The sequence below is a fragment of the Chiloscyllium plagiosum genome, unplaced genomic scaffold (assembly GCF_037043375.1).
Source record: "Chiloscyllium plagiosum isolate Xiang-an unplaced genomic scaffold, Cpla_swu_hap1 HiC_scaffold_7, whole genome shotgun sequence".
In the NCBI taxonomy this organism is placed as follows: Eukaryota; Metazoa; Chordata; class Chondrichthyes; order Orectolobiformes; family Hemiscylliidae; genus Chiloscyllium; species Chiloscyllium plagiosum.
In genome coordinates this window covers 56,539,716-56,556,335 of record NW_028270145.1, presented here as the reverse complement: position 1 = coordinate 56,556,335, position 16,620 = coordinate 56,539,716, and the positions used below count along the sequence as shown (strand labels likewise).

Sequence of the window (16,620 nt, the reverse complement as noted above, 5' to 3'; positions counted from 1 at the left end):
CTTCTATTCCTACTCTCACTAGCTCATGGCACCTGGAGTAATGCAGATATTACTACCCTCAAGGACTTCCTTTTTAAATTCCTACCTTACTTCCTATATTCTCTCCTCAGAATATCTCCTTTTTTCTTCCTATATTTCTGGTTCCAATGTGTACAACGACCTCCTGCTGGTCCCTCTCTCCTTTGAGAATATTCTGTACCCTGTGAGATATTCTTTATCCTGGGACCAGGGAGGCAACACAACATTCTGATGTCTCACTGTTGGCCGCAGAAACATCTGTCTGTGCCTCTGACTAGAGAGTCCCCTATCACAATCGATCGCTTGGAACTTGATGTATCCCTCGTTACAATACAGGGAGAAAGTGAGGACTGCAGATGCCAGAGATCAGTCAAGAGGATTTCAGTGTGGATTTCAACAGTTTCCTCATTTCCCCTCCCCCTACATTATCCCAGTCCCAAGCCTCCAACTTGGCACCGCTCTCCTGACCTGCCCATCACCTTTCCCATCTTTCCACTCCACCGTCCTCTCTGATCTATCACCTTCTCCCTCACCTTCATCTACCTATCGCTTTCTCAGCTACTTCCCCCACAACTGTACCCTCCTCCCATTTATCTCTCAGCCCCCTGGCCCATAAGTCTCATTCCTGATGAAGGGCTTATGCCTGAAACGTCGATTCTCTTGCTCCTCGGGTGCTGCCTGACCTGCTGTGCTTTTCCAGCACCACACTCTTGACTCATTACAGTACAGCCAATCTCAGTACCAGAAACTTGACTGTCAGTGCCACATTCCACTGAGAGTCCATCACCCTCTACATTTTCCAAAACAGCATACTTGTTTGAGATGGGGATAGCCACAGGAGATTCCTGCACTACTCACCTTCCTCTCCTACCTTTTCTGGAGGTAACTCATCTCCCTGTCTGTATCTGTGGTTTTTCTCCTTTTCTGTAACTGCCATCCACCACACCCACTAGCTACTGTAAATTGCTCATTGCCTCTCACTACTGCTCCAACCAATCCATGCCATCCAATAGGATTTGCAACCAAATACACTACCTGCAGACATAATCATCAGTAACATGCAAACTATGACTAATCTCCCAGATCTGACAGGAAGAGCACATCACTCTACGAAAGGCCATCTTTGCATCTTAACAATCTACGGACCCAGATAAAAGCACACACTTTCTGCTCTGCAATAACTGCTCAAACACTGTCCACTACACCTCCAATTTTGGTGTCATCTGCAAACTTATTAACTAAACCTCTTATGCTCGCATCCAAATCATTTATATAAATGACAAAAATGAGGGAGGATATTCCTGGAAATACATCCAGGGACGTTATTTGGGTGGAACTGAGAAATAAGAAAGGGATAATCACCTTATTGGGATTGTATTATAGACCCCCCCAATAGTCAGAGGGAAATTGAGAAACAAACTTGTAAGGAGATCTCAGCTGTCTGTAAGAATGATAGGGTGGTTATGGTAGGGGATTTTAACTTTCCAAACATAGAATGGGACTGCCACAATAGGAAGGGTTTAGATGGAGAGGAATTTGTTAAGTATGTACAAGAAAATGTTCTGATTCAATATGTAGCTGTACCTACTAGAGAAGGTGCAAAACTTGACCTACTCTTGGGGAATAAGGCAGGGCAGGTGACTGAGGTGTCAGTGGGGGAGCACTTTGGGGCCAGCGACCATAATTCTATTAGATTTAAAGTAGTGATGGAAAAGGATAGGCCAGATCTAAAAGTTGAAGTTCTAAATTGTAGAAAGACCAATTTTCTCGGTATTAGGCAAAAACCTTCAAAAGCTGACTGGGGGCAGATATTTGCAGGCAAAGGGATGGTTGGAAAATGGGAAGCATTCAGAAATGAGATAATAGAGTCCAGAGAAAGTATATTCCTGTTAGGGTGAAAGGAAAGGCTGGTAGGTATAGGGAATGCTGGATGATTAAAGAAATTGAGGGTTGGTTAAGAAAACGATGGAAACATATGTCAGGTATAGCCAGGATAGATTGAGTGAATCCTTAGAAGAGTATAAAGGCAGTATGAGTATACTTAAGAGTGAAATCAGGAGGGCAAAAATGGGACATGAGATAGCTTTGGCAAATAGAATTAAGGAGAATCCAAAGAGATTTTACAAATACATTAAGGATAAAAGGGTAACTAGAGAGAATAGGGCCCCTCAAAGATCAGCAAGGCAGCCTTTGTGTGGAGCCGCAGGAAATGGGGGAGATGTTAAACGAGTATTTGCATCAGTATTTACTGTGGAAACGGATATGGAAGATATAGAATGTAGGGAAATAGATGGTGACACTTTGAAAAATGTCTATAGTACAGAGGAGGAAGTGCTGGATGTCTTGAAATGCATAAAGGTGGATAGATCCCCAGGACCTGATCAGGTGTACCAATTATTGTAGACTTATAAAGAAAGTGTTACACTTTAAAACTGCCCACTTAGCTGCTCCCCTGCTCTGATCTCCCCCTTACAGGTTTCACCAACTTCAACTGTGGTTTTCTTAGATAAACTACGATTTCATAATTTTTCATAATTTACCATTTGTCTTTTGCTGACTTTTTAGAAACTTTGTTGATCTTTAAAAGTTTCCCAATCTCTGAGTCTGCCACTTGCCTTTGCAATATGGCAAGCCTTAGTTTTTGTTTTCATATTATCCAACTTCTATGCTTAGCAATGGATGTTTTCTCCCTCCACTTACAATCCTTCTTCCTTTCTGGAATATATATCTTCCTACTTCCTCCAGACCAAAGGGGTAGCCATGGGCACACGTATGGGCCCCAGCTATGCCTGTCTTTTTGTTGGCTATGTAGAACAGTCCATCTTCCATAATTACACCGGCACCACCCCCACCTCTTCCTCCGCTACACTGATGACTGCATTGGCGCCACCTCATGCTCCCGCGATGTGGTTGAGCAATTCATTAACTTCACCAACACATTCCACCCTGACCTTAAATTTACCTGGACCATCTCTGACACCTCCCTCCCCTTCCTGGACCTCTCCATCTCCATTAATGATGACCTACTTGACACCGATATTTTTTACAAACCCACCGATTCCCACAGCTACCTGGATTACACCTCTTCCTACCCTACCTCCTGCAAAAATGCCATCCCGTATTCCCAATTCCTCCGCCTCCGCCGTATCTGCTCCCAGGAGGACCAGTTCCACCACTGAACACACCAGATGGCCTCCTTCTTTAGAGACCGCAATTTCCCTTCCCACGTGGTTAAAGATGCCCTCCAACGCATCTCGTCCACATCCCGCACCTCCACCCTCAGACCCCACCTCTCCAACCGTAACAAGGACAGAACGCCCCTGGTGCTCACTTTCCACCCTAACAACCTATGCATAAACCAAATCATCCGCCGACATTTCCGCCACCTCCAAACGGACCCCACCACCAGGGATATATTTCCCTCCCCACTCCTTTCCGCCTTCCGCAAAGACCATTCCCTCCGTGACCACCTGGTCAGGTCCACGCCCCCCCAAACACCCTCCCATCCTGGCACCTTCCCCTGCCAGGGCAGGAATTGCAAAACTTGTGCCCAACCTCCTCCCTCACCTCCATCCAAGACCCTAAAGGAGCCTTCCACATCCATCAAAGTTTTACCTGCACATCCACCAATATCATTTATTGTATCCGTTGCTCCCGATGTGGTCTCCTCTACATTGGGGAGACTGGACGCCCCCTTGCAGAGCGCTTTAGGGAACATGTCTGGGACACCCGCACCAATCAACCACACCGCCCTGTGGCCCAACATTTCAATTCCACCTCCCACTCTGCCGAGGACATGGAGGTCCTGGGCCTCCTGCACCGCCGCTCCCTCACCACCAGACGCCTGGAGGAAGAACACCTCATCTTCTGCCTCGGAACACTTCAACCCCAGGGCATCAATGTGGACTTCAACAGTTTCCTCATTTCCCTTTCCCCACCTCACCCCAGTTCCAAACTTCCAGCTCAACACTGTACCCCATGACTTGTCCTACCTGCCTATCTTCTTTTCCACCTATCCACTTCACTCTCCCCCCTGACCTATCACCTTCATCCCCTCCCCCACTCACCTACTGTACTCTATGCTACTTTCTCCCCACCCCCACCCTCCTCTCATTTATCTCTCCACCCTTCAGGCATGCTGCCTGTATTCCTGATGAAGGGCTTTTGCCCAAAACGTCGATTTTACTGCTCCTCGGATGCTGCCTGAACTGTTGTGCTTTTCCAGCACCACTCTAATCTAGACTCTGATTTCCAGCATCTGCAGTCATTGTTTTTACCTGGAATATATTTCAGTTAAAGCAACTAAGTATCGCTTTAAACATCTGCCACAGCTCATCAACTATCCTATCATCTAGTCTTCCACCCAAAATGCTAGGGTCAGACCTGTCCTCATGCTTGTGCAATTTCCTTTGTTAAATTCCAGAATGCTACACTAAGAACTCCAGGTTCTTGCCCTCCAACTGAATTCGAAATTTTATCATGCTATGATCAGTCTTCCCTAGCGGATCCTTTACTGTAAGATTATTAATTAAATCCCACCTCACTACATAACACCAAATTCAGAAATAGTCTGTTCCCTGGTGGGTTCCCCAACATATTGCTCAATGAAACAATCTCTAATACATTCAATGACCTTTCCCTTGAAGCTACCCTTACCAATTTGATTAATCCAGACTATATGCATATTGAAATCATCCATGACTTTTGCTGTACCTTCCTTACAAGGCCCCAATATTTCCTGTTCTATACTGAGTCCCTTATGGGACTACTGTTTGGGGACCTTTAGATTTCTCCCACCAGGGACTCTTTCCCTTGCTATTTCTTATTTATACCTAGACTGATTCTGCGTCTTGATCTCCAATGCTGTTATCATTTCTCACTACAGCATTAATTTCTTCCTTTACTCCACATATCAGTAATTACCAAAAAATTATATATTGTTTCTATTTTCACTGTTAACTCATTAATTTTATTCCGTGCTTCATGTATTCGGATACAAAACCTTAAGATTGTTCGATTATCAAATTTTCCTATTCCTGTACAATTCCTTGGTATGATAAGATGTTCACAGATCCTGCCCTTTCCTTTTCTGGTAACAATCAGACTTGTTATGACCTGCACTCCCACATTCTCCTTTAACATTAATTGCCTAATTTTCCATGCAACTACCCCCCCCCCCCTAACTATTTAGTTAAAGCCCAAGCTTAAAATGTGAGCACCAGCATTTCTTACAGGAATTGCTTGTAAATTGAAGTGGGTAATCTGAGATAGAATGTCAGAAGAAATGTTGTTGTGCAATTTTAGCCATGATGTCATGCTGCTCTCACTAAAAATTTAGCAGTGAAGTAACCAAAGTCTAGGTTCAGGATTTAAGCAAGTGGGAACTTCAGTTCCTTAAATGTTCATTTCACATTTGTATTGTATAATCATTTAATGTGTTTCTAAACATTCTAATGCTTTCATATTCAGTACATGTGCCTCAATACTGTACTATGGAGAAGCGCTGTTGAGAGGAAAGTAGTTAAGAGGTTTGAGTCAAGTGTCATGGAATCAGATTTCACAGGTCTCGTAGTTAATTGGTATTAATTGTGCTTAATTGTTCGCAGGTGGGTGGATATTAATTGGGCGTTCATTTGAGTCCTGCATAGGTAGAGACAGACTAAAACTGTGGGCTCTTATGGTGTAGTATTGTGTCCCAATCTCTGGGTCAGAAGATTCACGTTAAAGTACCATACAGCATGGAGATATAACATGTTCAAGAGGGTGAATTAAAAATAATTAAAACTATCGTTGTTGGATTAGGAAATGTGCTTTATAAATTGTACATCTGTAAATAAACATAAAGGTGTGCTATTAAACTAGCAGAGGAAGAAAAACAGCTCAGGTGAGAAAAAGGTAACCTCCAATTTAAAATTGAGCAGCTTGACATATAGAAATGATAAGGGGTGCCCTACAAACAGGCAAGTGGATTCAGAATATGAAGGGGAAGCATGGCAAAATTGGAAAATGGGGAAGGAAATCATAATTTATGAACGATAAAGGCAAAAGGCTGGCAGGAAGAATGCTGGAGACGTTCAGAATTGATCTTAAAGGGAGAGAGCAGGGTCTGCACAGAAATTGGACAATAGCCCTCAATCAAATTTAATATCAAAAAGTAATCCAGGGTGACAGGCAAATCTGGGCCAGATACAGGATTAGAATGTGGGTCAAAACAATTGGTGGCTAGTGCCATAAAATTGAATATGAAAACTAATACAGACTTAGCATTCAGCCAGGCAAAATCATGCCTTAAAAATCATCAAAATCATTAGATCCTCTAACCAACATATTGAACAGTGAGTAATTTTTAAAAATCTATCCAATTTTCTAACAGTACATTTCAATGATTTTCCATTTTAAACTTACACTGACACTTAGTCAAACCAACAACAGACAGTGGCCTAAAGATTCAATGTCACATGTGGGAAGCGGTTGAGGGGGGTGGTTGGCTGTGCTTGTGTGTGTTGCTCCAAGAAGCATGAAATATTCCTGTTCATTAATATTACTGAGACATGTAACCATACTACCTGGGTTATACATTATTATCCAATATCCAGTATTGGAATGCAAGAACAAATGGAAGAAATAGAAGATTCTGAAATCAACATTTGCATCGACTAACTCAGAGCTTTATAATGCGGCAAAAATCATCGTATTAATGTGGTGATTTAATAAATACAGAGGACTACCAATCCAGCAAAAAAAAGGGTATCTCCTCAGTCTCAATGCAGGTAGACATATATAATGGGTTATGCCGTGAAATCAGTTGTCCAAACTGAAGAAGGGTACTGCCCTTCTTTATTAATTTTGCTGTGGGATACATTACATTCTTTCTTGTGATGTTGACAAGTGTCTCCTGCATTGTTTGTAAATCTCACTCAGCGCCACCATAACCTCATGACCTGTTCTGAACGGGTTCTGAGAAAGGGTCACTCAACCCGAAACGTTAACTCTGATTTCTCTCCACTGATGCAGCAGACCTGCTGAGCTTTTCTAGAAATTTCTATTTTTGTTTCTGATTTACAACATCCACAGTTATTTCTGTTTTTTTAATGTGTCTTGGTCTCAACTATTCTACCATCTCATAGCTCATTACAGGCAGAGTCTAAAACATGTTCAACAGATTTTTTTTTACTGGAGTTCGACTATAATAGACAACATTGCCAGTCAAACTTCTAAGGTCACATACATCAAGTGTTATCTCCTGTCAAATGAATGATGCTACTGTAGTAAGCACAATGTAGATTTGCCCAATTACTGACAGTCATTATCAATATTAACATGCTGGGACCCTCATGATATTTGAAGCGAATGACATTTCAATTGATTTGGAATACTTAGCTTCTTTTGGCTATAAAAATAAAGTGTAATAAATTATATATTGTGCTGTGTTTCATCAGTTGCAAAGTAATTTGAGTTAAAAGAAGCAATTTGGAAAAATCTTCTAGTACCAAAAGGAAGCTGTGATTAATTTTGAAATACAGACATTAGCCTTACCAGTCAGACAAAGTAAGTCATTAATGGCTTGCTGGAATTCAAAGAGGGTATCTGCAACCTTTCATCTTACATTTTCTTCACATCAGGTTATTCTGTCAACTAATGGTACTGCAAAACTGCTTTTCCCAAGGAAAGGTTATTGGTAATCCTAGGAGTTATGTGATTCATGCAGTTGGACGTTAGACGCAGGAAACATATTAAGCAGGAGAGCTAGCATTCGAGACCAGGACCTAAAATGTTCATAACATCCTTTAGGCTCTCTCTCACCTGTTGATAGCTAAATTTGGTCTGCTAATCAAATGCTATTGTGCACTAGACACTGCCAAGCATGGCTTTGACCTCTTTATTTCTCTACCCATCTGCATAGGAAAGACAACAGCCTCCCCCCAGTGCCTCCTGATTGTTTTAAATATTTAAAACAACATTGTTCTTCACTCATAAGTTTGACTATTAGTATTCTCCTTCTCCACAGCACGACATCCTTGTTGTTTATTTATCAGGTTATATACAATGCTATCTAATAACTTTTTTTAAAAAATGATTTTACCTCCCCCATCAACTCTAGCGGTGCCTTTCGTTCTTCATTTCTGGTGCCTTCATTATCAACATCACTATCATCATCCTCTTCATCTTGGTTTATATCACTGTCTTCACCAGAATCTTCCGAAATTCTATTTTTTGTACTGGTAGTCGCTAAATTGTATGGTTCAATAGTGGTTGCAGAATTTGCCAATACTTTTGCCCCTTTAGCATCAGAAGAATTTAGATTTTGCTTTGCACCTGCAAAACAGAAAAGAAGTGAAATAATTAAAAAGCGTGATCAATTTTCAAAAAATTAACTTATTAAAAGGTATTTTTAAACTTTTCCAGTTTTGCAATTTATTTTAGCAACCCCCAATTAAATATTGCTTTATAATTTTTCTCTCCTCTTCCTTTTCTAACTGTATGCTTGCAAAGGTGACAGACCCCCAATGGCAAAGCAGCTGATTATCATGTAAATGCCTAGAGTGGTTGTAGACAATTCTAACATGCAGCTAACATAGTTGACCTGAACCCCCACTATCCTCACATGCTTACTTTCAAGCAGATGTCCAGACTGCAATCAGGTACATGAGTATCAGCTAATTGTTCCTCGGGTACTGAGGCCAATTTCAGCCAACCAGGCTTACGTCCAAACTTCATTTTTAGAAATTCAGTACTTTTGATACTTAAGTTTTCTTAGATCATCTTTCACAGAAAAAAAATCCTGAGTTATTGAAAAATTTGCATTTTTAAAGGAAAGCATATTCATGCATATTTTTAAAAAAAGATGGCTAAGGGAACACATAGTTAAAACTGTGATGTTGTTTGCTCTACAAGACTGTAAATGATCTTGACTTGGCAGCTCATGTTCATTGTCTTAGGTACTGTTTGATCCTTTGTTCCATAGAAATCGATGAATAAAATTAGGTTTAGGCTGATACAGAAGCTTTTGTGATCAACAGCATTTTCCATTGACTACATGTTCCCACATCTCTTGTGTAATTTTTATAACTACTTTTCTTTTCACAAATTCATGCAGCCAAAATTGCAACTTCATACAAAATACACCTACAAAGCTGTTAATTTGGTATATTTGAAATATCAGACAACCATCAAGATTGCTGCATATTGGTGGTGCTCTGCGAGTGAAATAATACATTCTCACAAAATTCCTTAGTGTGCTAAATTTGCATAACAGTCCTTAACATGACATTTTATTGTAGCATAAACTTATTTAAGACAAAGAGATTACTGGCCAACAAAATAACATATTTAAAAATTGTATGCAGGTGCATTGACCAGAGTGTAACAAGCTATGCTCCCCTTGAACAGAAAACCAAAATCCTTGTCTCAATTTATTCTGAATCTTCTTATACTTTACTCTTTGGCTTCTATTTGAAGGAGATGTTGGCATAGCAGTAACGTGACTGAACTAATCATCCAGATGCTTAGGCAAATGCTCTTGAGCCATGCATTCATGTTCTGTCACAGCAACTAGCTGAATCTAAATTTAATTAATAAATCTAGAATATATATATTCTATGATGTTGTGACCATAACGGAGCCGTGGGTTTCACAGGATTAGGAATAGTTGCTAGATGTTCCAGGGTTTAGAACGTTTAAAAAGAACAGGGAGGGTGGAAAAAGAAGAGGGGATGTAACATTGCTAATCAGAGAGTGCATCACAGCTACAGGAACGAAGGTTGTTAAGCAAGGTTTGTCTATTGAGTCAGTATGGGTGGAAGTTACGAACAGCAAGGGAGCAGCCACCTCATTGGGGGTTTTTTACAGACCCCCTAATAGCAGTAAAGAGATTGAAGAACTGATAGGCTGGCAGATTTTAGAAAAATGTAGGTGTAGCAGGGTTGTTGTTATGGATGACTTCAACTTTCCCAATATCGATTGGAACCTCCTTAGTGCAGGTGGTTTGGAAGGAGCCATTTTTGGCAAGTGTGTTCAAGGAGGGTTTTCTTAGTCAGTACATAGACAGGCCAACAAGGGGAGAGGCCATTTTGGATTTGGTGCTCGGCAGGTGTCAGATCTCGCGGTGGGAGAACACTTTGGTGACAATGACCACATCTACCTCACATTTACCATAGCCTTGGAGAGGGAAAGGAGCAGTTACCAAGGGAAGATATTTAATTGGGGAAAAGGAAACTATGACACTATCAGAGGGGAGTTCGGAAGTACAGATTGGGAGCAATTGTTCCACAGAAAGGGCACAGCAGACATGCGGAGACTGTTGAAGGAACAGTTAGTGCGAGTGATGCATGAATTTGTTCCTCTGAGACAGGTAAGAAGGAGTAAGAATAAGGATCGTTGGATGACGAGAACAGAGGAGCTTCTCATCAAAAGGAAGAAGGCAGCTTACGTACGGTGGAGGAAACAAGGATCTAGTACAGCTTTAGAGGATTACAGGCTTGCTAGAAAAGAGCTCAGAAATGGACTGAGGAGACCCAGGAGGGGGCACAAGAAAGGCTTAGCAGGAAGGATTAGGGAGAACCCAAAGGCATTTTACTTATACATGAGGAGTAAAAGAATGATCAGGGAGAAGGTAGGGCTAATCAGGGATAGTGGAGGGAACTTGTGTATGGAGTCTGAGCAGATAGGGGAAGCCTTAAATCAATTTTTTGTTTCGGTTTTCACTAAGGAAAGGGACCTTGTTGTGAATGAGAACTTTAAGGAGCTGGGATATAGGCTTGAACAGATCAAGATTGATGAAGTTGATGTGCTGGAAATTTTAGCAAACATTAAGATAAGTTCCCAGAGCAGACCAGATTTATCCCAGGTTGCTCCGGGAAGCGAAAAAGCAAGTTGCTAAACCACTGGCGAGAATCTTTGCTTCCCAACTCTCCACAGGAATTATACCGGAGGATTGGAAGGAGGCAAATGTTGTTCCTCTTTTCAAGAAAGGTAATAGGGAAATCACTGGCAATTGCAGACCAGTCAGTCTTACGTCTGTGGTCAGCAAGGTTTCGGAAAGGATTCTGAGGGATAGGATTTATGACTATTTGGAATACATAGTTTGATTAAAGGCAGTCGGCACGGCTTTGTGAGGGGCAGGTCCTGCCTCACAAATGTTATTGAGTTCTTTGAAGTGGTGATGAGACAGGTCAACGAAGGTCGAGCAGTGGATGTGGTGTATATGGACTTCAGCAAGGCATTTGATAAGGTTCCCCATGATAGGCTCATTCATAACATCAGGAGGTATGGAATACAGGAAGATTTGGCTGTGTGGATTCAGAATTGGTTGGCTGACAGAAGGCAGAGAGTGGTTGTAGATGGAACGTATTCTGCCTGGAGGTCAGTGGTGAGTGGGGTCCCGCAGGCCTCTATTCTCAGGCCTCTGCTCTATGTAGCTTTTATAAATGACTTGGATGAGGAGGTTGAAGGGCAGATTAGTAAATTTGCAGGTGACACGAAGGTTGGAGGTGCCGTTGATAGTATCGAGGGCTATTACAGGCTGCATCGCGACATAGACAGGATGCAGAATTGGATTGAGAAATAGCAGATGGAGTTCAACCTGGATAAATGCGAAGTGATCCATTTTGGAAAGTCGAACTTGAATGCTGAATATAGGATTAAAGACAGGATTCTTGGCAGTGTGGAGATACAGAGGGATCTTGGTGCTCAAGTGCATAGATCCCTCAAAGTTGCCACCCAAGTGGATAGGGTTGTTATGAAAGCATGTGGTTTTGGCTTTCATTAACAGGGGGATCGAGTTTAAGAGCTGTAAGATTTGGCTACAGCTCTACAAGTTCCTGGTGAGACCACACTTGGAATATTGTGTCCAGTTCTAATCGCCGTATTATAGGAAAGATACAGAGGCTATGGAGAGGATGCAAAGAAGGTTTACCAGGATGTAGCCTGGACTGGAGGGCTTAACTTATGAACAGAGGTTGACTAAGCTCAGACTTTTCTCTCTGGAGAGAAGGAGGAAGAGAGGAGACCTGATCGAGGTATACAAGGTAATGAGAGAATGGATAGAGTCAATAGACAGAGACTTTTCCCCAAGGCAGGATTGATTGGCACGAGGGGTCATAGTTTTAAGATATTCGGAGAAAGGTATAAAGGAGACATCAGAGGTAGGTTCTTTATGCAGAGAGTTGTGAATGCAAGAAATGCATTGTCAGTAGTGGTGGTGGCAGGTGAGTCATTAGGGACATTTAAGCGACTGTTGGATATGCACATGGACAGCAGTGAATTGACAGGTGCGTAGGTTAGGTTATTTTATTTCACATTAAAATTAATCCTTGGCACAACATCATGGGCTGAAGGGCCTGTTCTAAGCTGTACTTTTCTATGTTCTATGTTCTAATATACAGCTATTCCAGAACCAGTGGTTACAGTTTTAGGATATGGGGTAGGTCATTTAGGACTGAGAAGAGGAGATATTTCTTCACCCATAGTGGTCAGCCTGTGGAATTCGCTGCACAGAAAGCAGTTGAGGCCAATACATTTAATGTTTACAAGGTGTTTGACATAGTTCTTAAGGCTAAAGGGATGAAATGATATGGGGAGAAAGCAGAAGAGGGAACAGAGTTGATTGATCAACCATGATTATAGTGAATGGCTGAGTGGGTTCAAAGGGCAAAACTATTTGCTACGTTTCTGTGATTCAGTGATGGTGACAACTAGTTTAACCCAGTTTCAGAAACCTTTGAATGAGAGGCTGTAAAGAGAGAGGAGAAAGTGAGGGCTGAAAATGTGTTGCTGGAAAAGCGCAGCAGGTCAGGCAGCATCCAAGGAACAGGAGAATCGACGTTTCGGGCATAAGACTTTCTTCAGGCATGAGGAAAGTGTGTCCAGCAGGCTAAGATAAAAGGTAGGGAGGAGGGACTTGGGGGAGGGGCTTTGGAAATGCGATAGGTGGAGGGAGGTCAAGGTGAGGGTGATAGGCCGGAGTGGGGTGGGGGCGGAGAGGTCGGGAAGATGATTGCAGGTTAGGAAGGCGGTGCTGAGTTCGAGGGATTTGACTGAGACAAGGTGGGGGGAGGGGAAATGAGGAAACTGGAGAAATCTGAGTTCATCCCTTGTGGTTGGAAGGTTCCCAGGCAGAAGATGAGGCGCTTTTCCTCCAACCGTCGTGTTGCCATGGTCTGGCGATGGAGGAGTCCAAGGACCTGCATGTCCTTGGTGGAGTGGGAGGGGGAGTTAAAGTGTTGGGCTACGGGGTGGTTGGGTTGGTTGGTCCGGGTGTCCCAGAGGTGTTCTCTGAAACATTCCGCAAGTAGGCGGCCTGTCTCCCCAATATAGAGGAGGCCACATCGGGTGCAGCGGATGCAATAGATGATGTGTGTGGACGTGCAGGTGAATTTGTGGTGAATATGGAAGTGTCCCTTGGGGCCTTGGAGGGAAATAAGGGGGGAGGTGTGGGCGCAAGTTTTGCATTTCTTGCGGTTGCAGGGGAAGGTGCCGGGAGTGGAGGTTGGGTTGGTGGGGGGTGTGGACCTGACGAGGGAGTCACGGAGGGAGTGCTCTTTTCGGAACGCTGATAGGGGAGGGGAGGGAAATATATCACTGGTGGTGGGGTCCGTTTGGAGGTGGCGGAAATGACGGCGGATGATACGTTGTACATGGAGGTTGGTGGGGTGGTAGGTGAGGACCAGTGGGGATCTGTCCTGGTGGCGGTTGGAGGGGCGGGGCTCAAAGGCGGAGGAGCGGGAACTGGAAGAGATGCAGTGGAGGGCATCATCGACTACGTCTGGCGGGAAATTGCGGTCCTTGAAGAAGGAGGCCATCTGGGTTGTACGGTTTTGGAACTGGTCCTCCTGGGAGCAGATGCGGCGGAGACGAAGGAATTGGGAATATGGGATGGCATTTTTACAGGGGGCAGGGTGGGAGGAGGTGTAGTCTAGGTAGCTGTGGGAGTCGGTCGGTTTATAGTAAATGTCCGTGTCGATTCGGTCACCCGAAATAGAAATGGAAAGGTCTAGGAAGGGGAGGGAGGAGTCTGAGATGGTCCAGGTGAATTTGAGGTCGGGGTGGATGGTGTTGGTAAAGTGGATGAACTGTTCAACCTCCTCGTGGGAGCACGCGGCAGCGCCAATACAGTCATCGATGTAGCGGAGGAAAAGGTGGGGGGTGGTGCCAGTGTAGCTGCGGAAGATGGACTGTTCCACATATCCTACGAAGAGGCAGGCATAGCTGGGGTCCATGCGGGTGCCCATGGCTACTCCTTTGGTTTGGAGGAAGTGGGAGGATTGGAAAGAGAAGTTGTTCAGGGTGAGGACCAGTTCAGTCAGTTGAAGGAGGGTGTCAATAGAAGGGTACTGGTTGGTACGGCGGGAAAGGAAGAAGCGGAGGGCTTTAAGTCCTTCGTGATGGGGGATGGAGGTGTACAGGGACTGGATGTCCATGGTGAAGATAAGGCGATGGGGACCGGGGAAGCGAAAATCATGGAGGAGGTGGAGTGCGTGGGTGGTGTCCCGAACATAGGTGGGGAGTTCTTGGACTAAGGGGGACAGGACCGTGTCGAGGTATGCAGAGATGAGTTTGGTGGGGCAGGAGCAGGCTGAGACAATGGGTCGGCCGGGACAGTCAGGTTTGTGGATTTTGGGCAGGAGGTAGAAACAGGCGGTGCGGGGTTGTGGGACTATGAGGTTGGAGTCGGTGGATGGGAGATCCCCTGAGGTGATGATGGTCTGGGAGATGATGGTTTGGTGGTGGGAGGTGGGGTCATGGTCAAGGGGGCAATAGGAGGAGGTCAGGTTAAGGTTGGCCTTTCCATAATAATTCACCAATTCCAGGAAAGATTTAAGGTCCAGTACAGATGTAGGAGCTGTGGCACCGTTGATCACCCTCACTTTATCTTCCAACAGGTGTAACCCATTCTTGTCAACTCTGTCGACCAAATAGGTCATTTGGGATGCTTGGAAGATACATTTTTGCCTGCCTGGGCGAAATGTCTAAGGACTATATCCAAGTTCTCTAAGTGCTCTTTATTTTTTTTCCCTGTTATCAGTACAGCTTCCAGATAAATGGCAACCTGGGGCTGACTCTGAAAAATTACACAGGCTGATAATACCCCAAATGGCAGTCTTGGATAATGGTACAAACCTTTGTGTATTAATTGCAGAATACTTCTGGGAATTCTCATCTAACCACAACTGCAGGTGTGCGTGGCTCATATCTAGCTTCATGAAGAACAGTCCCCACCCCATCAGCTTTGCATATAAGTCCTCCATATGAGGGATTGGGTATTTATCCAGCTACGAGAATTGGGTTACCATTTGTTTAAAATTCCCACAAAAGCAAATTGACCAGTTGGGTTCACAACTGGTATGAACAAAGATGCCCATTCCACAAACTGTACTAGTTTGATGATTTCTTCATTTTCTAGCCTCTTGATTTCTGCCTCTACTTCTGCATGTAAGGCAAATGGCATTGGGCGGGCCTTGCAGAATTATGGAATTGCTTCGTGGTCAACATGCAAGATAGCCCTGGCACCTCTGTTACTCCCTAAACCTTCCTGAAAAATGTCTGGGTCCTTAATTAGGACTTTTACTCAGATTTTACTCTCATTGAAAAATGTTGACTAAATCAAGGTGAATCTTTCTCAACCAATTTCACTCCATCAGACTTGGGCACTGAGCTTTTTACTACCATCAGTGGTAACTGAACCAGCTGCTTCTCATATAAGACCAAAACCAAAGTTGTACCTTTAACCTGTAAATGCTCCCCAGTATAGGTTCTCAATCTGGCTGAGGTCGTATGCAAACTTAAGGGTTGGAGTCCAGAGCGAATTCTGTTAAAGACTGCTTCTGCAATCACTGATATAGCCTTACCAGCATCAACCTCCATTAGAACCGGGTGACCATTTGACCAGATGTTTATTTTGATTGGTTCTGATTTGGATGTTGCTAAGCAATTTAACTGTTCTAAAACACAGGTAGTTGGACTTTTCAGAATGTGTACTCTCCTGGATACCATGAGTTCTCGTACTCAATTGAGGCCCAGTAGGACACTTTTGCTATCTTGAGTTCGCATACTGGCAGCAACTATAATGTCTTGCCTGCCGATCCTGAAAAAAATATGAACAGTTTGGCCAAGCCTTGGCTTTGCTTTGAGGCTTCGCTGTGGGCTGACCTTGAGTTGCTCTGTTTAGACTACATCCTGACTGAGGCTTTCACTCAAGTGGTGTCTCCCAAGCTCAGTCAGTCTGGCAATGTATCCACTTCTGTTAGAATATCCTGAAACTTATAAGTTCCATTTACCTAATTTTCTAATGACAAAGCCAGTTGTAATGCTTGCTTGAAGTCCAGATGGGCTGCAGCTAGCAGGTGCTTTTGCATAGTTATGTCATTAATTCCAGATTCCAAATTGTCATTCAGCATCTCATTAAGAATTAAACCAAAGTCACATGGCTCTGCCAGCTGTCTTAATCTTGTCAAAAATCCTGATATGGATTCCCCTGGTTCTTGAACTGCTGAGTAAAACTGATAGCATCTCAGAATTAGAGAAGGTTTGGGGTTATTACATCCCCTAATCTAAATCCGTCAGATCTTGAAAGGTTTTAGTATCTAGTGCCTCAGGAGTCATTAG

At 43.4% G+C, this 16,620-nt stretch overlaps 1 protein-coding gene across 3 annotated transcripts in view; it reads right to left on the bottom strand.

Annotated features, from left to right (window-relative positions):
* Positions 1–16,620, bottom strand: part of erich2 (glutamate-rich 2) — a 256,997-nt gene that overhangs the window by 97,171 nt on the left and 143,206 nt on the right. For all 3 annotated transcript variants that reach the window (XM_043693703.2, XM_087989049.1, XM_043693704.2), the window contains one exon: positions 8,102–8,334. In XM_043693703.2, the coding sequence (XP_043549638.1) occupies positions 8,102–8,334 (233 nt within the window). The remainder of the gene's footprint in view (positions 1–8,101; positions 8,335–16,620) is intronic.